Here is a 27,244-nt window from a genome sequence, read left to right on the forward strand (position 1 = left end):
CTTAAATGTTGAGAAGTATGTTTGAAATGCTGAGAGAAGGGTAAAGGAGAAGTGGGAATTTGGCAATGACACGTGGCAAACTGGTCACCGAAGCAACTTTGACATGCTCATTTTTCCCACATCTTGTCTATCTAGAAGGTCACGTGTAAGAAACAGTTTGACTTTAGTGTTTGGCATAAATAAATGGTACCTTTTAGAATGATAATATAAAGGATTGGTAATTGGAGTCCTATTTACACTAACGCAAATGGAAATACAGAAATGGTTCTGAACGAGAACCATTAGTTCCTACTTTTGTCAAATATCAAAACCAGTAAGCAATTTTAATACTAAAATTGTACAAATGTTTATTTGTTCCACTGAATATCCTTCTGATTGTGCTATTTTGCAAAATGATTAATTTCCTTTTTTAGCTAGTTGAAGCTAAAGACTGTCTCAAAATTCTGAAAAGGTGGTAGGTTTTTGGAGTACACTAGGGTTGCTTACCGTGTTGTGAGTCATCATGGAAGTAATTGTTAAACAGAGCTGTTATTGGTGTGATGTGCTTAGGAGGTAATGTGCAGGTTGGTAACAAAAGACAAAACAACATCACATTTCAATAGTCTGGTCTCCATAATTTGCATCAGCAGATTAGTTCTTCTTTCAGACCTCACTTGTGTTTGGTGTTCTTGTCTCCTCCTGTGCAGTGTCTACAGAAGGGATGGGGATTTGCTCAGGATTTCCAAGGAAACTGCTCTGGTTAAATGCCTTGCTTGTTGGCAACTCTTGGATCAGCAGATGATTTATTTATTTTTTTTTTAAATCTCAGAAAATGCATAAAATGATTTGCCCTAACTGTGACATGAAAACAATGGATGGTCTGAATTAACAGAAAGAATAGTCTTAGCTCCATACTTCATCAGGCAGTTTGCAGAGAAGGGAGCATGTACAGAGAAGGCAAAAATGCCTTGAGTGGATTCATACTGAACTGGAGAAAAAATGGTTGATGTATAAATAGCTCCTCAAGACAGTGCTGTGCTGACTCTGAGACACCCATTGTGAAACAGCTGGTACCACAGATGTTTCCTTTTCATTTACCGCTAAACTATGTCCTTTATGACATTCTGCAGTTAAATTCTTTATACAGATTTACTCCTCGATGGTTAGAATAGAGAGCTAATTTGATCTTAGAGTTTTAGAGGTTTTAAATAGAAAAATTGTTAAGAGCTTAAGAATTAGAAATGTTGTGTGGTACCATTATGGAATGACTGTAACCTGCATGGGTTGCTAATGATAGACTGTTGCTGCATATTAATTTTCCCTAGATAGTTTGGGGGTAGTTACTGGGTAACAATTGATATATCAGTGTTTCTTTTTGTCACATGGACTATGCCAACTTAGACCTAGAACAAAGGTGTAAGAAGACAGTGTTTACAAACTCCAAGTGTGAAGTTTGCAAGCCTGAGGAAGTCATAGTAGTCTAATTAAAAAAAAATAAAAATCTAAATGTCAGTTACTCTTAAAAATAGGAGTATGTACAGCTGTTGCTGACTCAGTAGCTGATGTTACTGATCAGTATCTCTGCAAACTGGTTCCTCCAATGTGTGCAGAAAATACTTCAATAGCCTTATCAAACATGGAAGTTTCCAGTGGTTGTTTACAACTGCACAGCTTCTACTGAGTTTTAAACTGGCAATAGTTGTTTGACATTTGATCTGTAAAAGGTGCATTTGCATATGTAGCTGTGATGTCAATGCAGTATTTTTTTCGCGCACGTGCCAATTAAATTTTAAATACCTAAGTTTGTGTTCATACTGGTGCAACTGTAAAACTGTTAAAAATTTATCTTTGATCGTTATAAAATTCAGAATCAATCTCTTCTAGTATATAAAGTTGGCATATATATACAGACATATTTATTTATCTTCTATATATGTTGATGCTTTATTTGCCCTCAAAATATTAATTTAGTATAACTATATAAGGATGTTGATACAGTTGGGATATACTTTATCACACTGTGAGAAAGGCTAGTGGTATTTAGGATAGAGACTGTAACTGGAAAATACTAGGAGACTGTGCAGCCCTGAGGTGGAAAGTTTTATGTTCCTCACTACTATTTCAAGTCGGAACATTATGTCTAATACTTGTTGGCTTTTGGATTGTGTATTAAATCAGTTGGCATTTTTAATAAATGGTCATATACATAATTGACTCAAATTGACATCTCTCTTGCATAGTTTAGGAGAGGAGCCAAAGACTAAATAGGCATTAAAACTTCAATCTTATAGAACAGTAATAACTTCATAGCAGATTGAAAGATACGTTGGAAACAATTGATGGGAATAAGTAGTATGCTAAATATCTTCTAGACAAATACAGTGCTCTATTTTCCAAACTATCAGTGCAAGACCTTTCAGAATGCAATTCTTTGAAAACAAATTATAAAAATTGCTAACTCTTACTTTGTTCTTGGCCATTAGTAACTAAATCAATGTAAAGCAGAGGTGTAGTAAGCTTTTGCTTGCCCCACTACCTGCTCACAAAGGAAAACAACTGGTTGAAGATGCCTCTCATTTTAAAATTTGACACCTAGAAACAATAAAATAAATATTTTCTGAAACACTAATTTACATGCAAACCTAAATTTACTAACTTGTTAATGTTGGCACAGTAGATTGGGTATCTTGATAGCAACATTTTTGCCGTTAAGTCATCAGTATTATAAAATGAGTGAAAGGAAATGCTCGTCTTCCAGATTGATTCATGATGTGAATAAACAGGTGCAGTTAAAGTTGATATTCTATGTAGAATCACTTCCTATGTGCATTTGGTACATAACTAATGGTATCTGTATAAACGTTAGCATAAACTGTAAAAAATTAATGTCCTCTCAAACAATCTGTAGGATGAAATGTTCACGTAACACTTACATACCTCGCATGTGATGTTTAATTGCAGATGTGGATGCCACCTGTAGTGATTTTGATTTTGGAACAGCTTTGCATATTGCTGCATTTAACCTATGTACAGGAGCTGTCAAGTGCTTACTGGAACATGGAGCAAATCCTGCCTTTAGGGTAAGGAGTTAGGCTGTAGATTCACCAAAAAGTGAAAAGTACCTGGAGAAACTGAACAGTCTGTCTGGGGTTTTGGTTAGCTGAAAATGTGTTACATGGAGTGATAGTGCCTCAGAAAAATTATTTGTAACTCAAAGTGGAGGATTTGTATGCTTTCTCATACTCCTGTGTTGAAGTTTGGCTTTGTGTCATGGTCTAGTTCAGTAGTTCAAATAGCTGTCAAGGTGTTCTTCTGTTTGTTGCTTGAACTTTCATTTGTTAATACTCCTTTGTGTCTTGCAACGGTTGTCACGGCAGTGGTGGGTCTTTCAGAAATACAGGAGTGCAGTCTGTGACTTCCAGAAGCGCAGTGTATCACTTAGCAGTGGACTTAGTCTTAGCATAAGTAACTGGTAATGAAGAAACATTAACTGCTTCACTTACTAACCAAATAATTGGCATGAGTCGTAGTATAAAATGCTGCTGTGTGTGTAGCCACAAATCTTGGCTTTTGGTGTTTTGGTTTAGTGTTGTGGGTTGTTGTTGTTGGTGGTTTTTGGTGGTGTTTGGTTTTTTTTTTAGCATAGTCATTATCTCAGTTCTCCATTTTCTTTTCTTTTTTTTTTTTTTTTTAAATGAGATATTGTGGTTGTTTTAAAGCTACTCAGAAGCCATTATTTTATGTATTACTGATGGTATGAAATCTTCTGGAACATCATTGTTCATACAGTAGTTCTTCATGATATTCAATCTAGATAATTTTAAAAATGCTGTTTTTCTCCTTTGTTTCATTACTATTGAGTGCATGTACATGTTTCAAATTCCATGGCAGCTGTATGTTTGAAAGGCTGTTGTCCCAGGGAGTGCTGGTTTGTAGTTGCACAAGCCTTCTGAGCTGGCGAAGGGTGGCTCTGCGCTTGAGAAAACCAGTCCGGTGCCACGGTACCCACTTTTGCTGCCTTGCCTCTGCTCTGTCCCGTGCCCCGTGGTAACACAAAGATTTGCAGGACTGGTCTGACTGAAACAATCGCTCATGTGATTACTAAAAACTCAAAACAAGCTGCCAGCTCAACCTTAACCCGGCTATATCGTGGTTTTAAGGTACTATGACTTGAATGGGGCTGACCTTTTACTTATGGAATGACTGTAGATTTTTAGGGAATGGTAGGTATTTGATTCTTCAATCCCATGATAAAGCTCTGACCAGAGACAGTGTGTAGAGCTTGCTCATATGAGGACAGCAGTGTAAATGCTGAGTAAGGGGGATAGTTTTCTAAGGATGAAACAGGGAGATTTATAGGGGCTCAGGGAAGGTTGAGCTTTTAGTCTGTTTTTTAAGGGAACAAAGCAAACAGAGTCTTACTCTGTGTCATTCCCTTGTTGGGTTTCTGGTAATTTCTGAGTCCAGTGGCTCAGCTGAGACAAATTTGGAAGACCAAGATAATTATGTTTCCACAGACTGTGAAAATTGGCAGATAGGTGAAGATCCGTTACTAATGCCTTCGCTGAAGAGAGTGCGGGCAGAGCTTGCCATCATAGCAGCCTGGCAGCCCAACACTGCACTTGCAGCCTGGCTGTGGCCTGGAGCTCAGGTTGTCTCCAGGTGAGCTGGTACTCCAGCAGCTCTGGCCAAGGGCCATTGTCACCTGGGACACAGGGGAGTCACAGTCACTGCCCGCTGGGAATGGGAAGTGTTTGGAAAGGACTCTCTCCTTCATTCATCGCTGACACAATAGTCTATATCTAAATCTGAACAGCTTTATTCAAGTATTTATATGAGACACCAACTTTGTATTGTCTGTGCATGCAATATGTATTAATTAACTTCTTACACTTGGAATAAGCCTCATCAAGGAATAAGCTATGCACTGAGTAAAGCTAAATTCTTTGGGAAGTATTGGCATTACAGTATTGGTATTACAGACCAGAATTCTTGCTTACTTTTCTAAATCTATATTAAGTTACACGTATACATACAGGTGTGCTTTTCATGTGTTCTGAGTAGCAATAATGTTCTTTAAACTAAAAATGTTGGTAACTTAGCACTTTTGAAAATAAGTCACTGTAAATGCTAGTTTATATATCTAAGGCTGTTTTGGCATCCTTCTGTGAAAATGTGGATGTTTTTATAGCTGTTTATATTATCAAATATCCAATGAACTTCATAAGCTACTATAGTTTTGCCTAACCAGGTTTATCTTGGCACAACACCAAGTCCTATGCTATGTTATGTTTCTACAGAATGACAAAGGGCAGATTCCAGCGGATGTGGTGCCTGATCCAGTAGATATGCCCCTGGAAATGGCAGATGCAGCAGCCAGCGCAAAAGAAATCAAGCAGATATTGCTGGATGCAGTGCCTCTTTCATGTGACATCTCAAAAGCCATGATTCCAAACTACGATCACGTCACTGGCAAGGCCATGCTTTTATCGCTTGGCCTGAAACTGGGAGATCGTGTTGTTATTGCAGGACAGAAGGTATGATAAGCAACCTGATACTACCCTCATGATTTCTAGACAGTCAATTTATTTACCCCTTTAGAGACATACCTCAAATTTGAGGGTGTAAAATACTTTATGGAAGGTATGAACTCTGTATGGCAGTAAGGATCTAGTTACAGATAGTAATAAGCTGAACAGTTATTTGTTACAGTCACTACTATGAAAAGCTGTTTTGAAGGGCACAGACTGCATTTTGTATCTGTAAACATTTTTTTTAACAGTCTCCTGTAGTACATCAATGTGGCTCAGATTTTATTAACATTTTTGGTGTCACATCAAAATGATGGTAAAATTTACAGATTACCCAGCTTTCAGTTCTGAGTATGCATTTGTGAATTACCCGATAGCTTCCAGAAGGCAGTAGAAGAAAACTTTGATTCTGCTTCTGCTGTAGTAACCCAATTTCACTGGTGCAATGCAGCTAAAATCTTCGAAGCAATGCTGTGCCAACAGCGTTGTTATAATACGTGATTCTGTGGAAGTGTAAGAATGTAGCTAATTCTGGTACAGCTCCAATGTGAATAGCTTTTAAGAAGCTACCTTGCTAGACACATTTTAAGATGTATATGCAAAATGTAACATTGATATTGCAGTTAGTAGCCATACCTTTTATTTGTTCTGATGGCAAGGGCTCTGAAATGAATTAGGAATGCCAGAACTCTTTTAAAGATTTCAAATATTTTTCTGGTAAATATGGAAGGCATTTGTGAGCAAAATTTTGTTTGAGTAGCTTTAATAAGTTTTCTAGTCTAACTTCAGATTTGTAATTGTCACAACTGAAGTGTTCTAAAGTGAACTCCACTCAGTGCACAAAGCAGCTTCCATTCTGTATTGTCATTTGGTGTATTCTTGAAACTGAGTCAGGAAAAGTGAAGGAATCACTAGCTATGCAGAATGCATTTTAACTGAAGTAAGTACGGGAAGGCGCTTATTCTTTAAAGGCAGTAGAAGTTCATGGAAGTTTCTTTTACAGAAAGCCATTGCACAGTGAAAGCAAGAGGAGATAATGTAATTGCGAGTTAATGGAGGCTTTATAGCACGGAAGGGAAGAAATTAGTCCTCTTGAGTATTTTTTTTTCTCCAAGTAAGGCCCATGGTACTTTTTGTACTGTAATGTGCTTACTGTGTATAGATAAAGCTTCCTGGATTTGGTTAGTTGTTATTTATTTTTTTTTTTTTTAAATTGAGTATGCTCTTACAGTGATTTTTAAGAAGTTGTTGGAGGCTGTTTTTCTGTTGGCAAAGGCCAGCAGGGCTTTCCAGTTTTTTTAAGGGAACCAAAGCTGTGATTGTGCTTTTTGGTCTTCCACATCTGCTTTCCTCTCTTCCTTTCTTTGTATGTGAGGAGCGGTTCTGCAGTACTCCCACGTTGTTTCCCACTCCCTTTCTCCATTTGTCCAAATAAATATGTGGATCGCAGCCCTGTCTTCCCCTCCCCTTCTATACTCACAAATGCAGGGTAGAGCAAAAATGAGAACAGGATGATGAAAATGGTGCCCGATTCTTGATGTCCTCTTGGATCAGTTCTCATTTCCGGAATGCGGGAGCTGGGACGAGGGCGCTGGGATGGCAGCATTTTTACGAGCAATATTTACGGATTCCTGTGCTCATTCCTGCTTCTGCAGTCTCCTAACGTATCAGCTGTAATGAAGCTTGAAAGCCATGCACAGCAGATGCCAGAGGGAAAATGGGTTCCTCTCTCGATTCCTACTGTGCCTGTCATTCTAGTTGTCTTACAGGGTAGGAAGCTGTGTAAGCAGGTGTTTCTATGTGATTTGAGGTCCCTTCAGCTTCACGGGCTCCTGCTGTTGCTAGATTATATCTTATCAAACAGACATTCAATGAAAATGCAAGTGCAGGAAAACTAACAGCTGGGAGAAAACTTCCTCCTGTTCCTGCCCCATTTATTGTGTGCGAGATATCCTCTGCTCCTTGCTCGCACAAGTCCTAGGGCTTGTGCAAAACTGGAGCATCAGTTTTGCCAACTCCATCTCCAGTTTCAGATGCCTGCTGCTCTCTTCCCTCTGCCCAGTACGTGCCCTCTGGCTGGTGCCTGGAGAGTGGAGGAATCTGTTGGGCCGCTTGGCCAGGCTTCCGCTGGCTGAATTTGATCTCTGTGCTTGTACTTGGGCCTGAAAACATCTGGGTGTAGATTACTGTGATGTACTTGCCTATAACAATCAAGTTTAAAAGAGACCTTCAGAGTAAAAGAAGAATAGGGTCTGGGTCACGTTTATTCCTTTACAGAACATTAAGAAAGAGTAGCTGGAAGTTTTTATAGTAAAGAAAAGAAAGGGTTCCTGTCCTTGTACTCTCTGAGGGTGGATTAGACAGTGCAGTCATGGTAAAAGTGAACTAATAGTATTAAGGTCACATGAGGCAATGAAAACTGAGCAACTGAAAGATCAAAGGTTTTTATTACTAAAACTAATTTAAAAATCAAATATAAAAATGAATTTAAATCTGTGCTAAATGCATCTCTGTTAGTTATTCCTCCTCCGTTTGGATGAAGTGTGTGAGCTTATAATGCATATTTGTGGAGACTGAGGCCCACTGGCAGGACTGGTCTGTCTTGATATTCTTGATATACTTATCTGTTCAGAGTCTATATAGTATATATTGCAACAGCAAAAAAATGTTGAGAACATTTCCTGGCTTTTGAAATTTTTTTCTGTCATACGGATGGAATAAAAGATTTTTGAATATTTTCCAAAGAAAAAATTAAGTATGCTCTGAAGTTTACCCTTTAACCTTTGCAATATATATAAGAAATCATATACTTATGTGTATATATTTATACACACAAAGATATATTTATGGAGTTTTTAATCTAGTATTTCCATGGAATGTCCAGTTCAGCAAGACACCTTGTTGTGATTCTGGAACTATTGTCGTGGAAGGCAGTGAAAGTAAAACTTCTAGTTAGGCATATACTGCTGTATCTTACTGACTTGGAGCTGTGTTGTACAGTGGTGGTGTCTAATTCTTACCTGTTATGAGATCTGTCAATAACTTCTGCGTTTGATAGAAAAATATATGCAGAAAAACTAATGCGTTTTGGAAAATGCATTGGCTGGCATCCAAAGATAGGAATGTCAATAATCAAGGGAGATTGTTATGTTTGTGTTTCTCTGTTCTGGTTGAAAGCTTGGTGGTGACTTGCTTTCTTCTTTGTAATCTAGACTATGTCCTCATGGACAATAATTTTTTAGCAAAGTCATTCTGTGTTGATGCTTTTGCTTCAGGTTGGTACATTAAGATTTTGTGGCACAACGGAATTTGCCAGTGGCCAGTGGGCTGGCGTGGAGCTGGATGAACCAGAAGGAAAGAACAATGGAAGCGTTGGAAAAGTCCAGTACTTCAAGTGTGCACCAAAACGCGGTATGACCTTTAATATTTTTCTTAAATTATTTTGAAACCCGAATTTTAAAAAAGTATTGGAAGATATGGGAGAATAAATATAGATAATGGATTCTGTTTCTTTTCTTCTTTGTAGTGCTTGCTTTGTTTGTTCTATTGATTCTTTTAACTGTGCGTAGTTTTTTAGCTGCAACTATTTGCAAAACGACTCAAACAACCAACTAGTCAAAATTTCCTGTTACTTCTTTGAAAGTGTAAGATAATAGTCTTTCTTGTTTTCCCATCTGTATTGTTGAAGCTATTTGTTTGTGTTGTAACAGTAATGGCCATGTTTCTTCACCTGTTTTGTCTTCCTTTTAATTTAAGAGGCTCACACTTGTAGCTGTTTTCTAACTTCCAGCTTGAGGTATTTTAATTGATATTTCACAGACACTCATGATATACAAAGTCTGGCATTTTGTAACAGTGGAGACTGAATGTTACCATTAGGACAAAAAGGAGATTCTAATCGATAGTTTTACTGCCTTCCTGAATTACTCTGTTCAAGTTGCTTGATAAGCCTCTTGGTTTCACTGTTCCTTTGAGCTAGTTCTTCCTACCCTGCAAGTGCTTTAACAGCATAACAAGCTGAACAAAACCCAAAATTAATGGTCTAAGAGATAGTAGCTGGAAAGTTTTGTTACATTATTTTTACTCCTGATTCTTTTTTGGCACATCCAATTTTCTCTCCAGGTATCTTTGCACCTCTTTCTAAAATAAGCAAAGCTTCCGATCGCAAAAAAAGCTCTTTACGAAGTTCTTCCACGCGGTCTTCACCTTTGGTCAAATCCAAGAAAATAGACGTGACACACGTAACTTCCAAAGTGAATTCTGGTGGGTATTTACTTGTATGTTGAGACAGGATAGAAGGATACCAATGTTCAAGAATTAGCACCTCTCCTATAAATTTTGATATTAAAATACTTGTTTTAGTTCATCACTTGGGATGAGAAGTTGATATTTATTAACTAAGTGTTCTCATTCACTAGCCTTTAAACCGGTACTGGAAGGAGATGATGTGTGGTTGCTTAGTGATTATAGTGGTCTGATGTACTATAAGAGGTTCTAGTCTTTATATATAGTCTTTAAAAAAAAGTTCAATGTTTATTCTCAAGCCTTTAAAGTTAATTTTTGATTGACTGTGATATTAGTTAAATGTCTAAACTTAATGTGATTTCATTTATTAAGATCATCCTGGGTAATTTGAAACTTCTCACTGAAATCGTTGAAAATCTAGAAACTAATCTATGACACTTTTATGTATAGAAATTGAAGAAATGTAATTTATTTTCTGGCAAAATGGTCAGGGAACTGTTTAACTGATTGCATTTTATCTGCTAATTAATTTATCTGAGTAAAACCAGAGGGAAATAAGAAGAGAAAGGATGTCCTTGTAATGAGGCCTTGGTCTACTGATTGGAGTTCTAGGCTCAGTCTCTGGTTTAGTCTTTTAGTAGTTAATTCAAATTATTTAATCCTTCTAAATTCCCACCTTGTGAAGGAAGAATGCCACATCTTTTCTCATCTGTTTAGGTTCCCAGGTGTTTGGAGTTCAGACTCTTTGCTGCTCTGTACAGTGCCCATCTTGCATAGCCTGGCCCCGTGTCTGGCTGGCTACATAATGATGCCATTAAGCATATTATATTAGCATTTCTTTTCCCTTCCAAACCCTGTTTAGGTGACATACTAAGGTATGGAAGATTTGCACACATTCTCATGGAATTTACTCAAGCACCCTAAAACACTCTGCTCTTTACCAGTGGTATGCAGGGCACAGAAAGAATGTGCCAGGCTGGTAGAAAAGATGTATTTTGGCAGCCTTTTGGATGATTTATGTAACTCTTCCCTACATAGATTGAGGGGGAAGTAAGCCCTAATTATGTGTATTTACATGTAGCACAAGATTTAAGCTATTTATAAATGGACATCCTGCATAAAAAAACTTCTCAGAAAAATGAGGAGCAGATCTGAGCTGACTTTTCTGTTTAGTATTTTTCAATGGTTGATTCAGTTCATTGTGAACTGATTGTAACTCATTAATCTATAATGGAAAGCAGCACTGTTTCCTTTGTCACAGCCAGCGTGTTCCAGGCAGTTTAGTCATAAACCACCTTTTCTGTCACAAAGATGCATTTGTGTCTTTGTAAATTTTAAACATTTGATGCTTGCTTTAGGTAAAAAAAACAGTGAGTTATGCATCATCTGCCCAGCAGAATTACACCCACTAACAGTCATCTGGAAGCTGCTGTTTATAAGATGTTCTTGTGCTGAAATTTCCATTAGCATTTAATGTGCCTGGCTGATCCACAGGCTGGAGTGGGAGGATAAGGCTGCAGAGGCAGAACTTTGTTTTGCAGCCTTTACATCCATCTCCATATTACATTTATTTCTCTTAAACTTCATCCCTGCGATACACTGGTTTGCAATGATCCAAGAAAAATTAATACGCTTTTTTCAGCTTATAACCATGTCTACAAAGTAAAATATAATACTGTGTAGAGATTTTCAAATTTGATTTGTTTCTACTGGATTTGAACAATCCATCAAATTGATGATAATAGGTCTTTTTCATGTTTTTTAGAAAAAGGATTATTGTGATCAAATTGAGAAATATGTTATCTGTCACAAACACTAGTTTTTAGGTCTGATGCCTTAATGGCTAAACTATACAATTTTTGAAAATATAATATAGTTGCGAACTAGTTCAGTCCCTGTAGCTGAATCAAGCTGAGAGAAATAGTTACATAAAAAAGATACGATTTTTCTTTCATGATGGGAGGGGATTCATCATAGATAAGCTTGTTCTTCATTGAGTTAGGGTAGGAAACTGTCAAAAATGCAAAATGACTGTTCACAAATTATAACTCTGTGGCATTACTAGTTCACATGCATATCATAACATTTCTGCTCTAAGAGTTGGGCTCTTACAAATAGTATTGGCATACTTCATTATTTGTAGACAGCCTGAAGATTTGTTCTCTACTTTTATGTGTAATCTTTAATGCAGAAATGAAATTAATCCTAGTGAATAGTATACCTTAAGTACTATGAAAGTGTATGTTGCAAAAATTTAAGTAAAGCTCCTTCAATATAAACATTAATAATTTTCAGATAATTTGTTTATTGTTGGTCATGATAGTTTGGACTGATTTAATGTGTGAAGGGGTTTAAACATCTGTGCTTATCCATCAGAACAATTCTGCAGTCTTGTCTTACCCATTTACCAAGAGTCTAAGAAATCGTACAGTTTTATCTGTTTTATCCATGCATCCGCTAATCTGCAGATCTGGCAAACATTTTTTGTGTATGACTTTCCTGTAAAATTATTGTTCATTGTTAGGATGTATATATTTAATTGTATATATTATTTTTATAGGACTAAATATGCCAAAAAAAGACAGTGCTTCTGAAACCAACTTTATGACTCCTAAAAGGGGCAAAACTGTACCTGCAAAAGACGGTAATGAAATTTTAAAAACTTTTTTAACATCTTGAGAAAAATGTTGAGTAAGGCAGAGGGAGTATTATTACTGCCATACCTCTGAAAAAGTCCTGTATCTGTAGGAAAGAGTTTCCCTGCCTGTCTGTATTCAAGTCCCGAGCAGGCTGTACACATTTCCTTTCCCAGGAGCAAGAGTAATTTGTGTGGGTGTTTGGCTGGCGTTCTGTGTTGGTTTGATAACAGCTTCGATCCATAAGTGTGGCCAAGAATATTGACAAGCCCTTAGAGCTGAAAGGTGTCTCTTAGTGAATGATTTTCCAGAGGATCTGCAGAGTTACCTTCTGGGGTTTCTGAGGGGAGGAGACCTTTTGCCCTGTGTCGTTACTGCCTAGATTTTAATGAAGAATTGTGCACATCTTCGTTGGAATTTTTTTTCTCTCCTATATCTGTATGTTCACGCTTGTATTATGAAGTGTTGTCATCCAACAGCACTTAACAGTCTTGGCATTGTATCATGGAAGCCTCATAGTAACAAACTTCCAATATGAAAAATGAAACTCTAGCGTTTTCAAAAGTTCCTTTTACATGCAAATCATTCTCTGCAATTATCTAGTTTCAGAATTGGATAGTGACTTCTACGCATCAGTATTTTGTTTTCTGAATGAAAACATAAAGGGACCTCACTTTCAGGGCTGTCTTTAACAAATTGTAACAATTCATTTTCCTTTGAGGTTTTCTCTTTAGAATCATACTATGAATGTTGGTAAAAGCAATATTTCTTTGAATAACTTGAAGTGTGAATTTCAGGATACCTTCTTTGACGAAAAGCATCTTTTTATATCCTCTGTCAATGAACAGTTGTGAGGAGGAGACTTGGGCAAGAGGCCAGTGTAAGGTATTTAAGTACTGTCCAATAAGGTACTTTTTCAGAGGTGAGCTGGAAAACTTGTGTAGACAGAGGTTTCCAACATTTTGTTCATGGAGGGCACTTAATGGCTTGGTCTTCAGGTTCTGGTCATACAATGAAAATAATTGGCAGTATAGTGTCTTTGTTTGATGGAAACAATATGATATCTGCAATTAATAGGACTCCAAAGGCTTTGCAGGCTGTAAGTGATGTGAAGCCTCATTTTGTGATTTAGTGGTTTAGCTGATACTGCTATAAAGCAGGTGTAGAACCTTTAGAAAAATCCAACTTAGAAAGTAGCTCAGCTTGGGGTTTTCCTGGAGTTTGTGCTGACTCTGTTGTGTGGTGTGTGTTTATTTGTTCGTTTTTAAACAAACTCCCCAGAAACCCTTGACAAATTGGAAAAACTCTTGGGGGGGTGTGGGGAGGGAAAAAGATGGGGAGGAGTAAGGCCAACTACAAAGTTCTGTAGCAAGGCTGAAACAGTCAACTCTATAAATACACCCTGGGAATGATATGCCCAGTAATAATTCTCTATAAAAGGACCTGGAGATACTGAGGATTACAGGGTAAATGAGAGTCATCTATATGCTGTGCTGTTGCAAAAGGGGAAGCACACTGTGATGAGCTGTCAGCCATGAGGTAATGCAAAGCGACCTGGATGCTTCACTTGGCACAGATGTGTCCTTTAGATACCACATTTCAAAAAGATGTGAATCATCTGGAAAGAATTCAGAGAAGCCACCACAGTAGCTGGAGGTATAGAACATGACTTAGGAGTAGAGACTGTTGGAATTGTGATTGTGTGATTAACAACATGTGTAACAAGAGTAAGAAATCTTGAGCTAAAACTGTGGTAATTTGGGCCTTTATATTAGGGGGAAAAAGTCCCTTGAACAGTACAGATAATTACGTGGTGAAATATATTGCTGACAAGTCCTGAGATCTCCCTGATGGGAGATTTTTAAGAACAGGTCAAACACTCGCTTCTCAGGAGTGAGCTAACAAACAGATGTTTTGCCTGATGAAGAGAAGTGGATTGTAAGACCTGCTGAAGTCGCTTTTGTTCTTCCTTCTCCCGCCCCGTGATTTCCTACAAAATGAAGCATCTCAATGGCTGGTTTAGTTTCAGCAGCTTTTGTTACACTCATGTAAAAGTGCTTGGTGATGGTCTGACCTCCAGTGAATCCATCACTGGACTGACTTCTAAATATGGACTTGCAGTATGTGTTCACAAACGCAGGTGTATATTTATATAATACCTTTGACTTGAAGTTTGCCTGTTTAGTCACCATTCATTTAGTAATTTGCATTTTCTTCATTGTAGGACAGCTGCAGCCAATATCTCAGTCTTTGGATTGATATCTCCAAGTACCTAAGCTTTTGCTTTGACCCACTGAATTTACTGTTCTGCAGTTCTTTACTGTTTTGCCAAACTGAACGACTTAATTAAACTGAACATGCCAGCTCTTTTGCTTTGTGAAACCTAATGTATTAAGCCTCTCAGAATGCTGGAAACTTCTATAAGCCATAGAATCATAGACTACCAGGTTGGAACAGACCACAGGATCATCTGGTCCCAGCTTTCTTGGCAAAAACACTAGCTAGAAAAGATGGCTCAGCACCCTGTCCAGCTGCAACTTAGAAGTGTCTGGTGTTGGGGAATCCACCACCTTGCCTGGGGAAATTATTGCAAAGGCTGATTGTTCTCATAGTGAAAAATTTCCCTCTTGTGTCCCATCAAGATCTCCCCAGGAGTAACTTTTACCCAATACTATCTTAATTTTTCACATTGAGAAACTGAGGCATAGACATGGCTTGCTGAGGGTAGGAAAAGGAGGAACTGGGGAGAGCCTTGAAAAGGAAGGAGGAAAGCTGAACATAAATCTTATCAGACAGTTTAGACATCAGGGTTTGCAAATGGAGATAAAAGTGATTTATTTCCCATTCTTACTTTAGAGTACAGTTTTTAATATTAATACAGTATGTAATGGAATATAGTAGGCTTTAATCCAGACAATAATTCACGCACATAATATCATCTTCCTTCTACTTCTCATCAAATCTTTAATAGGCTGGATGCTGAAAGTGTGGTGGTGTGATCTCTTATTACTAAGTCTCCCATATTTTAATAAAAGTGCTTGGGACTATTTAGAACTTTTGCAGAGTGAAAAAGAATGGGCTTTTGGAGACCTCTTCCAGCACTCAGCTATCACTGTATTCCCGAGGCTGGGTCAGGTGCACCTGTCTCATTCCTGACAGGTGTTTGTGTAAGTGCTGCTTAACAACTTCTAGTTTTGGCTCTTTACCCTGTATTCTGCCCACGACAGAGAACAGAGAACCTTCTTCATACAGAAGCTTTCCCTTCTGCTTCATCTGTCCTTTTCCAAAAATGATCTCTGAAGGACTATTTCCACTTCTGTCTTTTAGGTTTTCCTGAGTACAGCAGCTCTTCCTCTTCTACTACCTCCTTGGAAGGCAAACAGAATTACTCCAAGAAGCGGAATGCAACTAGCAGCAATAAAAAAGCAGTGACTAGAGTCTCTTCTGCCTCATCTAAAATTAGTGCTGGTATGGTCTGTTTTACTGAGGTGTATTTTGACAGGTGGGAGTTTACTGCTGTAGTGAATGTTTATGTAGAACTACTTCTGCTGTTTCAGAATCTGAGATAGTTCAGGAAAGACACCTGGGAGGCAGTTTAACCATAAACTTGAGTTGGGCAACTTAAAAGAAGTTTTTAGAACACATTCAAGAGGAAAAAATGTTTTTATAGCTGGTCACTGTGCCTTTCAACTGCAGAGAAAAGGCTGTAATCCACAGTTCATGAGGAAGCAAAGCAATTCCTTGTCTAAGCAAAATTTGCGGTATGTTGCCATGGGTTAAAGGTACACTACATTAAAGATAGATACTGCTTACTAATCCTTTGGCTCACTATTTAAGTATTTTTAAAATTTTAAAGCTATAATGTCACTAATTGCGGATCTTGTTCTTCTGTTGAACAGGGTTGTATAGTTCTCTTGCTACAAGAAAAAATCGTTTTGATGAAGGAGAAATTCAGGTTGGAGACAGAGTGCTGGTGGTTGGACAGAGAACAGGCACTGTTAGATTTTGTGGGATGACAAAATTTGCACCAGGTATTTGCAATAGTCTTCATGTATGTTGTAGAATCAATACGGAATAACCTATATGTGAGCACATGAACCTTAAGAGAACTCCATCTTTTTCCTCACTCCCTCCAAAACAAATATCTAAATTTACTGGTTTGTTTCGAAGTTCTTCCTCTTTCCTAAATCCAATCTATTTATTTATTTATTTTTTACTTTAATGTAACTGCCAGGAAAAATAATGGGTTTAAATATGACTTTTTACTTGTCCACTAGCTCAGCTTAATCAGGAGAAATATTTTGATGTTGAAATTGTAGGTATTCTTACAAAGCTTTCTGAAAATCCTCAGTTTAGTCTCCGAAGTGGTATATAGTTTATTGAAAAGACATGCCTTTACTCCTTACTTGTTGTAGTAAGTCTTTTTGACACAGCTCCTCTCTTGCAATACTGGTACTCTTACCATGTCTTATACATGTCTCATCCTTATATTTTTAGCATCTTTAAGAGGGTAATTGTGAGCATTTAAATCTTAACTAAGAGGCGTTTAGGTTAGACAGATGAAAAGTTACAAGCATCTCAAAAAGCCCCAACCTACCATTTTCTCATCCTTCTCTCTTTCAGCTCCTCCCTCCCTTCCCCTTGCTGAAAACCACATTGCAGTGAAAGCAGGTGTTTTCAAATGGAATTGCGTTGTTCTGAATTATGGAAACTGATTTATGAATACTAATTTTTGCAACTGGAGTCCATGTTCTTTAAGTCCTTATCTAAAATCTTGCAAGAGTAATGCAAAACCAGTTGGTATTGGTGTAAGTGCCTAGTTTAAATGAGGGCCATTTGATTGATATGTGAGCAGCAATACTCTGTCTTGACACTTGGTGGCATCGGTATTTAAAAGAAAAAAAGAAAAAGTGAGAATGACAGAAAGTGAGATTGTGGTACAAGCTACATACTTTTTTCATTCTTGCCCCTTTCCCCAATTTCATTGTAGGCAAATCCTTGCTTAAGATATTGCAGTTAACTGATTCTACACTTTCATGTGATCACTCTTACCTTCGTGTTGTTGCTTACAAAGTAAACATTGAGAAAAGGATTGCTTTTCCAAATTTACTGTAATAAGCATAAAATCAGAAAGCTGTTGGACAATGTGAGTCTCCTCCCGCCTCCTCCAAGTTAAGAAATTAATTTTTTTATCTTTTTTTTTTTTTTAGAAAAAGATGGTATTGTAAGAAGTGAGGATGGAAAGATCACAAGTCTTCACCATTTGCAAAACCAGTAATTTATAGCAAATGTAACAGATGCATTTTTAAGTATTGCAATTTTAATGTGGATCAAAGCTCTGGAAGTTACCTAAATTTAATTTCTTTTTACTGCAATGCAGGTCTTTATTTAATTTGGAAAACAGGAAGGGAACAACACCTGACATTCTGAGCCCTTCTAATTGATAAGCTGTCAGCCCTGAGTTTCTTGGGCTGCTAATTACAATTACCATTTTATCCAGTGCCTTAGTACCAAGTGACTTGAATTAAATTTTGAATCTTTTGGGGATGGATAGCATAAGGACTGCTAATGGAGTATGAAATTTAGCACCTCTACATAATTAGCTCACATTTATCACAGGTTATGAATGATCAAGCTTATTACCATCTTGATGCCTGCTCAGTGTTCTGTACGAGATGAATTGCTGGCCAGGTCTGGTTCTTACACCCTTCTCCCAAAATCATACAACCAGCCTTGCAATTTGTATTAATTATAACTTGCTAGATGGAGAGAAGGAATGAATTAATATAAAAACTTTAATTTTACTGTTGATGATCTCAGATGAGGCATAAACCGTGTGGTCAGAGGACTGAAGAGGAAAACTTGAACCACTGCTGCTCTTTGTTCTCGTCTCCTTTTTTGTCAAATGGCCACTGTTACATTCAGTAACATTCTGTTCGCCTTTAGTACGTATATCAAGGGGTTTACCTTTTCTGTATTAAATAAAATGTCAATATTTTCTTGAAAGCAAATAAAAATGTGGAGATAATTCTCTTTAGGTTATGATATACATTTTTGCATAGTTACATAGATGATAATAATAATAAATATATATACTACAACCATTAATTTCTAACTAGAAACCATTTTCCTTGATGTGGATAAATGCCAACAGGACCAACTGTCTAAATGAACAAAAGCCCTTGGTGTTTTGTTCAAAATACTGTGGTTTTACTGTTTTGAAATGTAGGATTCTGGTGCGGAATTGAGTTGGACAAGCCTCACGGGAAGAACGATGGTTCTGTGGGAGGCGTTCAGTACTTCAGTTGCCTTCCCAGATATGGTATATTTGCACCACCATCTCGTGTGCAGAGGTAAGCACTGATGCTGCTGTAATGTTTGTGTGGCCAAATGCTTTCTTAATACATTTCCAGCGAGAAACAAAGTTTTGCAGCAGAAATGGAAGAAATAAATGTTTTCTTCTGTTGATGAAAGTTTATAGCATCCATTAAAAAACTAGTAGGTTTTAGATCAACTTTTTGAAAGCAGATTAGAAATGCAGCTCCCTATTTCTCTTGCAGCCTGTCCAGGTATTTTTATTCCAGGGCCTCTATTTCTGATACATTCTGTGTTCATTAAATCTTACTTCCATAACCCAATCCTGATGCATTGAGCTGAGTTTGGTTATAAAAGGAGGTTGCCTTGGACGTGACTGGAAATGCTGTTCTCATTCCAGATAACTGCACTGAGCATCCACCACTTCGTAGTCTCTTTGTGAGGTTTCAGGAAGAACATTTGAGGAATACCATGCTCCTTCCTCCTGCATTTGTATCTTGTCATTCTGCCAGACATGTTTTTGTTTTTCTATCCCTGAATATCCTCAGCCAAACTTAAAGACCTTGCCTCAAAATTATACAATACTCTCTTGCTGAGTAAAAGGCAAGTAACTTGAATAAATGAGTTTGCTCCAGGCACCTCTTACATAGCAACCTGATTACAACTGAAATTTTAGTGTCTCCTGGAGTTGGATGGAGAAGAGAAGGAATGAGAACTTTGACAAAAAGGACTCTAGCAGTTCAGAGTTGAGTTGAAATGAATTCTTCATTGTGTTCTTGCTTTTCAGACTAACAGGTTCTTTGGATTCACTCACAGAGACCTCATCAAGTAAACTAAATCACACTTTTCCAGGTAGGAGCGTAAGACGCAGAGACGTGGCTTGGGCAGGTGACCGTCCTACAACCAGAACCCCCAGCACAGAGCCCCCTTCTCCAAAAGCACAACGGGTTTTCAAGGAACTCAAATGCCAGCCAATAGTCTGGCTGCTCCCTTCCTAAAAATGTAGCCTGTGAAAGGAACTGTGGAGTACTGTGGTTGTTATTAACCCTAAACTGGCAGAAATAATTATGTCAGAGTTAAGACTGTTGCCACTCTTCCCTTATTGCCATATTGCATTCTAATCAGAGTTAACAATAAATTGAAACTCTCCTTAATCTAAACTGAGATTGACGAAGTGTGGGGAGGGGTCTATATCCAGTTACTAAAACTCCTGTGAGAAACTTGAAGTATTTTTATTTTTCCTTACCTCAGCTTTTTGTGAAAAGGCTGCTTCAAATTACCCTTGTCCCATTTGTTTAATTTCATTTCTGTACTCTCTGAACATTTGAAAATGTAACGGACACTTAATTTCATGAGAAGTTTCATCACTTAAGTTCCAAATTGGAGGAGAGAATGTGTAGCAAATGTAGAGGAAGGAATATAAAAGAAAACACGAAGAATATGGGTTCATAAAGGTATTAAAAAAAAATGTACTACACTGCTTTTTAACCTTTCCACTTAGGTTTTAGACGCAGTCTAAGCACCACTTCTGCGTCTTCACAAAAGGAGATAAACAGAAGAAACTCCTTTGTTAGGTGAGTGTTTTGAATTAAAAATGTTTGGGTGAGCTGACTGTTAGCTTTACCGTGTCTTGTTCAAAATAAAAGCTTTGTGTATGATATTTAGACCTTTACATGTTCGTTTTTTTTTCTTCCAAAATGGACCAGTAGTAGACTGTGTTTCTGTGGGTATCCAGAAGTACAGTCCTTGGATTCAGGTCGGCATTGAAACTGTTTTCCAGTTGTTCACTGCATATTCTCCAAATTCTTGTGTTCTCACGCAGCTGGGTGAAGTTCAGGGGCTCTTTGTAAAGGCCTCCACTTTGTCCTGGTGATTGTGACTGACCCTTGCACACTAAAAGTAGTTTTGGCTGAATTCTTTGAAGCCCCAAATACGATGTTTTGTACTGCTGAATTTACCAATGCTATCACCTGCAGTAAATATTGTAGAGCCTGGCAGCAGGTGAGAGGACATCGATTTTCCAAGCATTTCAGACTGCTGTGTGCTCTAGCCTGGCGATGTTATTACATGTTTTGCTAGTAACATGAGATCAAACCAATTATTTTAGAATGGAATTTGAGATTTTTTGCCCTTGCACTTCACAGAATTACAGATTTGCCTGGGTGCTTTATAGAAAAAAAATATATTTTTTTTTTTTTTTCCTTCTCCTTCCTTTTTTTCCTAACTAGATCTAAGAGCTCCGTGTTGCGGCGCAGCTGGAGTAATACCACTACAGCTACCATGGAGGGACCGGTGAAGCTGCATGAAGGCTCTCAGGTTCTTCTGACCAGCTCCAATGAAATGGGGACAATCAGGTACATTGGTCCTACAGACTTTGCACCAGGGATGTGGCTGGGACTCGAACTCAGAAGTGCCAAGGGAAAGAATGACGGTTCTGTGGGGGACAAGCGCTATTTCACCTGTAAGCTGAACCACGGGGTCTTGGTTCGACCCAGCCGAGTAACCTATCGTGGGATTAACGGGGCAAAACTTGTAGATGATATTTGCTGAGCCAAAACGTCCTCATACAACAGGAAATAAGTATTCAAAGCACACAAGACCCCATCTAGAATGCAAACTTATTTTTAAATTATTAATTCTACATAAGTATATATAAGATAAATTTTAACATAAATAAATATATATATATAGACAGAGTTCAGTCGCATTAAGAAGTAAAACCACTATTCAGCTTCTGACTGGGAAGATTATTGCAAAAGCATCTTGGGATTGAGATGCTGAATTATTTGCATAATGTTCCAGTTAGAGAATGTGAGTATCACCAACATTCTCTGAAGCTGCTTTGTGATTCATGTGGTATTTTCCTCTGTGTAGTAACGAACTGATACTGCTTTGCACATTGCCCGCTTTTGACAGAGAAGGTGGTTAATGAGTGACATTAGTGTGGTCACCAGGCACTTTGTCAGTTCCAATGTCAGCTGCTAGCAATAAGAAAGCAAAAAAAAAGATCAATTTTTTCAAGCAGTTTTGAAGTATTTTTACATGTTATCATTCAGATCCCTCCTCTTCTCGCCCCTCCTGTTCTCCTCTCCGCAACACAAAAGGGCTGATAAATATAAGTATTTGTGGCTATCCTAGTGTACAGCAGCAATTAAATACAAAGCCCTTAAAAAAGCACAAATAATGCTGCATGTCAGTCTTTATAGTAAAAAAGCACTTTTTGCTGGATGCATTTGTAGAAAGAGCTACATAGAAGAAGCACTCTTTAAAATAATGCACTTTGCACTCTCTTGGAGAGCTTTCCCTCATTTTTAAAGACTTTTCGTTTGGTGTGCTGCAGGCTATGAGTATCACAGTTTTTAAATGCAAATAAACCCAGAGTGGAACTATACATAATAGCCTCATAATTAATATTAAGACTGTATAAATACAGCATGGTAATTCCTGCCAGTGGTATGGATTATGTGCAGGGTTTTCAAGTAAGCTATTACCATGATTTGATTTGTTTGCAATACATTTCTTTTTGTTTCCTTTGGAGCAGTTTGCAGTATAAATTTATTTTAAGAGTCTTATGAGAAATTAAAGATGGTTTTAGGTACAGCATTGTTAACACACCTTGATGTGACATTATTTGCATATCAGCTTTTTAAAACAGCTAACATTTTGTCCATGTTTTAAACATATATTGTATTTTAATTGCTCAGCATATGTAAACATTATCAGGATGGTTTAGTGTTCCAGAACAGTAATTTTATTCTTAGATGATCTGCTTGCTCTTACCTACTTGAAGAAGTGACACTTTAAATTAAATCATAATAACCTATTTTTAGACAGAATTCTGCTGCTGTTACCTTCTTTTAAATATTGCTGTAGCTATTTTTCCTGAGCTGTATTTAAAATAATGCGTATTGTGTTCTAACTTATGTGAATTTTTAACTGAATAAAAAAAGCAGTAAATTTTGAATGTAAAAAAAAAAAAAAATCATTGCTTTGTATTTGAAGTTGTAGATGTTCAGTCATATACTGAACTTTGTCCAATATCTGTTTCTTGCTGGTGTTAGTAAAATAAAACCCTGGTGAATAGTTTGGCAAAAATAATTTCCATTAGGTTGTTACAGGATGTACATCCTCTCACTTCTGTTCTTAGGTACAAATTAGGCAAATGTGATAAAGGGTGGAACAGCAACTGTGGTATATAAACCAGCAGTTTTTGTATCTTCTTGCTGTTTGGTACCAAAGCGCCAGCTGTCAAACAACGCGTTAATGCATGTTTCGCTGGTTTGTCCCAGCACTGTGCTCCCGGGTGGGCAGTTCCATTTTCTGTGATGAAACACTTGTTATCAGAGCTGCTGTTTTTCCTGCCTGACAGGATGGAACAGCTGTAGCTGCTTTTCCTGACGGGCGGTGGGAGTTCTGCAGGAGGTATGTGAGGGTCAGGCAGCAAGCTCAGGCAGTTGGTTGTAGTCACACCGTTTCTATGTTGTGTATCTTGCACAGAGGAAGAACCACATGGAAATAAGTTATATCCAAGAGCGCTCTGATTCACTGGTAACTCTTTTCTCCTCCAAGGGTGTCAAGCTGCACCTTCCACAGCTCTGTAGCTGCACCCAGGTCAGCTGGAAGTGGAGTCTCTGGGGCCCAGGTAGCAAAGCCTGCAGGACTTCATTCAGTCCTGTCTGAGGGGCAGCCAAGAGGGCACAGACACCACCTGAGTTGAGGCAGTGTGCTTTCCCTTCAGCTTCAGCTTGCTGCACCCTTCTCCTGAAAGCTCTGCCTGTATGTTAGCACTGCAGGTTACAGGGGCAAGTCAGGACTGTTATCAGTACAGAGCTGAGAATCTTCTGTACCAAAGCAAGAAGCTCTGTAAATTTATGTGGCCTGAAACAGAAATAAATCATGCCCTCCATTCCAGAAGGGATTACTGATGGCTGTCTTCAAGTTGGTGATGTGAAGGGATTTGTGCTTCCTTAAATCCAAGGTAAGTTGCCATAATCCTTTTCTCCAGCTCTTGCAGAAGGACACTTTGTGTCATAAAACAAGATTCTGAAAATAACTGGCAGTGAAGTTTGAAATTAGGTGCTGTCCTGAGGTCTGTGCAATCACAGCCCAGGACTGGTTAGAAAAAAAGACAAATGATCCTCAAAGTCCCCTTAAGCCATAGAAATAAATATTATCTGTTTTATAAATAAATAAAGAGATGGTCTCCAGCAATTCTGTGCTGTCTGTGCAGACTTTGAGGCTTGTCCTTGTGCCACAGCACATTTCTGGGGTCCAGTTTCAGAAAAGGTACTTCCTTAGTGCTCTCAGCAATGACATCTTTCAAAATTTGTTGGACACTGGCTGGGAAGGTCACAGGTGTGACAATAGGACAAGAACTTTCTTGAAGTGTCCTGGGGTGGAGAATTCATTTCTAGAGTTCAGTCCTGTTGGATTCAGGGATAGTTTTCCAGATGTTGACAGTAATGGTTTTCTGGGCAGGAAGCCTGCGTTTTGAAGTGCTGCTATCTAGGAAGATCTGAGGCACAAGGATCCAAAATTGGCACTGCAGATTTTCAAAACATTGCGTAATTTCTCTGAGAGGTTAGCTCTGTTACCTGTGAGTGTTGCATAGGAGGCAAGTCCAGTATTTAAGTCACGGCTTTTAGAGTTCTGGTTTTGCAGAAGCCTTGTCCAACACCAGGTAGAAACGGAAACCATGTCCATGAAAGCCACCCAGCAGAGCACCCACCTGCATCCTTTCTCCTGCCTCGCTGCAGACAGAAAACTCTGGAAAAAAAGGGACATCAGAGCACAGGTTGCCAGCCAGTGCCAGATCCGAACCAGGATGTGGTGGGGGCCCAGGGACTCAAGGTGCTTCTGGGAGGGCAAAGGAGAGCTCCCTTCTCAGGGAAGGGGGGAAATGGAGGAAGAGGAGATACCTGTTCAGGAAAGAGTCTTGTTAACTGAACCACAGATCAGTCTTGCAGGAGAATGAGCATATGGCCAAGCCAGTGCAAGAGAATACGGTTTATAGGTAAGTCAGTCCTCATTTTAAGGAGCATTTCTTGAGAAAGCAGCTACCTGCAGTACCGGAGTGGTACAGAGAGGGGAAAAGAACATTTCAGGGCAGGAGCAACCTCTTCCCATGTTTGTCACAGGACTATAGGGCACTCCACTGTATTAAAATGCAGCTTGTAATTAGACCTACTCAATGTCCACATACAGACTTGAAGAAAAAGGCTGTCTTGGGATATAAATGTTTAAGAATGCAAACACCTAGATTCTCTTCAACCATATACTTTGTTCTCTTTATACTGGCCAGTCTCCTATAGGTAAAGGCCAACTTTGGTGATTTGGCACCTCTCTCTGGAAGAAACTTGGAGATGTGCCGTTTGCAATGCAAACAAGTCAAACTTGCTGCTGCCAGCCAGGAAGGTGACTGTCTCAGTTTAACACCACAACTCCTTTCTCTGTCCTTCTGCAGCTTTACCGAGTAAAAACTGATCTCCAGAGCCATCCCTTGGTTATTATAGAAATGATTTGACGTTGACCCAATCATTACACAGCGCAACACAGAGAAAGCCATTTTATTTGTCTTCATGCCTTGTGGTTCACTACACTTGTTTACAATACAAATACACTATTCAATACAAAATACTCAATGACCATATATTAGTATTTTTCTTTATAGTATCCCTGAAGCCCACAGGCCCTTCCTTTATAAACAACGTTGCATAAACTGCTGTACATGAAACAGACACTCCTATAATGAAGCTTTGTTACTAAAAGAAGCCAGATGCAGACAATTCGGACATTTTCCTGTGATGGGTTTAACTTTGGGACAGACAAACGCTGATGTCTTTGCTGCAGTGAAAAGCTGTTTTATGTTATTCCTATCTCAAGGTTCTTGTCAGCCAGCAGACGGGCTCAGTAACAGGAGCAGACATGCAAAGTTAAGTCCTTCAGAGCCCATTTCACACCTCTTACATCAGGCAGCGTGTGAGCGGCTGCACCCAGCGCTGCTGCGGCTGCTCTGGTGCTGAGCCTGTGGCCTTTGGGCACAGACCGGGGGACACCAAGGGACCCACAGCACCGAGAGGGGCTCAGCCACATTAACGCAGCCCCCTGCTTTCAACCCGTGGTATCAAAACCTCCTTCCTCGCTAGAGCAAAGCCCCTCTCCTGCCACCACTCGAGGAAGCAGAACCACCCAAACTTCTTGCCTCCATTTCCAGGCACAGGATGGAGAAACAAGATTCAGCAGCGAAAAGGAAGATGGAAGGAGAGCTGGAAAGGCAGACAAACAGGCATCCCAACCTCATTTACCTTCAGCAGCTTACAGAATCAGAAACCTACCTAACATTTACAGGAAACAGTTAACTTCCAGGTGGAAATAAACCATTTTCAGGGTATGAGAGTGGCAGCACAGGATTCTCCCAGTCGTGCTTTACATCCTGTAGCTCATACTGTTTCCTGCTGCTCCCCTGCAGAGTGAGGAAGACACATAGGATAAGAATATAATCATTGCCAATGGAAAACATTAAGTCTTAAAAACAAGTTCCTTAAAACTATTTACATTTTCTCAATGAATTATATTTTAAAAAAGTCATAGACAAAAACAGGTAAGAGGGTTAAAATAACTTGATATTTTTTTTCCCTCCTACATCACTGTAAGGGAATTTGGGATTAACACATGCTGGGCTGCTTTGGTCTCGATAGCTCATGGTGACTTAGGCCCCCTCTGTTCCCTGCAGCTCTGAGAACTGAACAGGACACAAATTCAAAATTCCTGGTTTATGACTGGACAAAATGCTGTTGCTAATTGGGTATAGCTATAGAAAGTGTGCTAGAATGAAACTGCTAGAAGCTGGAACACAAGAAACATGGACACTGAACACTTCTAGATGTTGCAAAAGAAATGCTAAAATAAATTCTATCAAGTACCTCCTTGTGCAGAATGTAAGCCAGTCTCCTTACAACTGTGTTGAGTAAGTTACTCAGCTCTTTACACGCACGCCAAGTCTAGAACCTCTGAGCTGCAGTCTGTTGGCCTCCCCCTTCAGCTGCTTTGGGATGCTGTAGTAATGGATTGAGCCTGAGTGTGAATTTTTACTTGAGTGATGGAAGAACTGGGTACCATTAAGAAAAGCTTTCCTCACAGCATCCCAGCCATACCAGTAGAATCTTGCATTGTCACCAAAATCCTGGCAATGCTTTGGCAACAAGTGCTTAAAGTTAAGCAATGCCACTGCAGAACAACCAGGAAACTCTGTGGTGCGGCTGCACACAGGTAGGAGAGCAGCCTTTAGTATAGGCAATTAATTCATGGAAATCATTTGTCATTGATGGCATTAGTTGTTTTCTAAGAAAGAGGACAGGCAAATTCTCCAAGCCTTGTTTTTGAGTGGCAAGATTTGATTAGCATCAATATCTACAAAATGATTTTTGCAAAGTGGGGTACTGTACTTGGACAGCACACAGGGCTACCAGCCTGAATACTTCCTCTGGAAGAGCTCAGAATTTTTTTTTTTTCATATTAAAAATATGCAAAACTAGATTT

The 27,244-nt window shown here is 38.7% G+C and overlaps 1 protein-coding gene across 3 annotated transcripts in view; it reads left to right on the forward strand.

Moving 5' to 3' along the window:
- Nucleotides 1-22,804, forward strand: part of CLIP4 (CAP-Gly domain containing linker protein family member 4) — a 32,533-nt gene extending 9,729 nt beyond the window's left edge. For all 3 annotated transcript variants that reach the window (XM_082049143.1, XM_082049144.1, XM_082049145.1), the window contains 11 exons: nt 2,941-3,059; nt 5,280-5,516; nt 8,786-8,921; nt 9,633-9,773; nt 12,316-12,399; nt 15,719-15,859; nt 16,291-16,422; nt 18,621-18,744; nt 19,494-19,558; nt 20,208-20,280; nt 20,935-22,804. In XM_082049143.1, coding sequence (XP_081905269.1) covers nt 2,941-3,059; nt 5,280-5,516; nt 8,786-8,921; nt 9,633-9,773; nt 12,316-12,399; nt 15,719-15,859; nt 16,291-16,422; nt 18,621-18,744; nt 19,494-19,558; nt 20,208-20,280; nt 20,935-21,256 — 1,574 coding nt within the window. In that variant the 3' untranslated portion in view covers nt 21,257-22,804. The remainder of the gene's footprint in view (nt 1-2,940; nt 3,060-5,279; nt 5,517-8,785; nt 8,922-9,632; nt 9,774-12,315; nt 12,400-15,718; nt 15,860-16,290; nt 16,423-18,620; nt 18,745-19,493; nt 19,559-20,207; nt 20,281-20,934) is intronic.
- The last annotated feature ends 4,440 nt before the right edge of the window (nt 22,805-27,244 follow it).

Source organism: Streptopelia decaocto (assembly GCF_964273445.1).
Source record: "Streptopelia decaocto genome assembly, chromosome: 3".
Taxonomy (NCBI): domain Eukaryota; kingdom Metazoa; phylum Chordata; class Aves; order Columbiformes; family Columbidae; genus Streptopelia; species Streptopelia decaocto.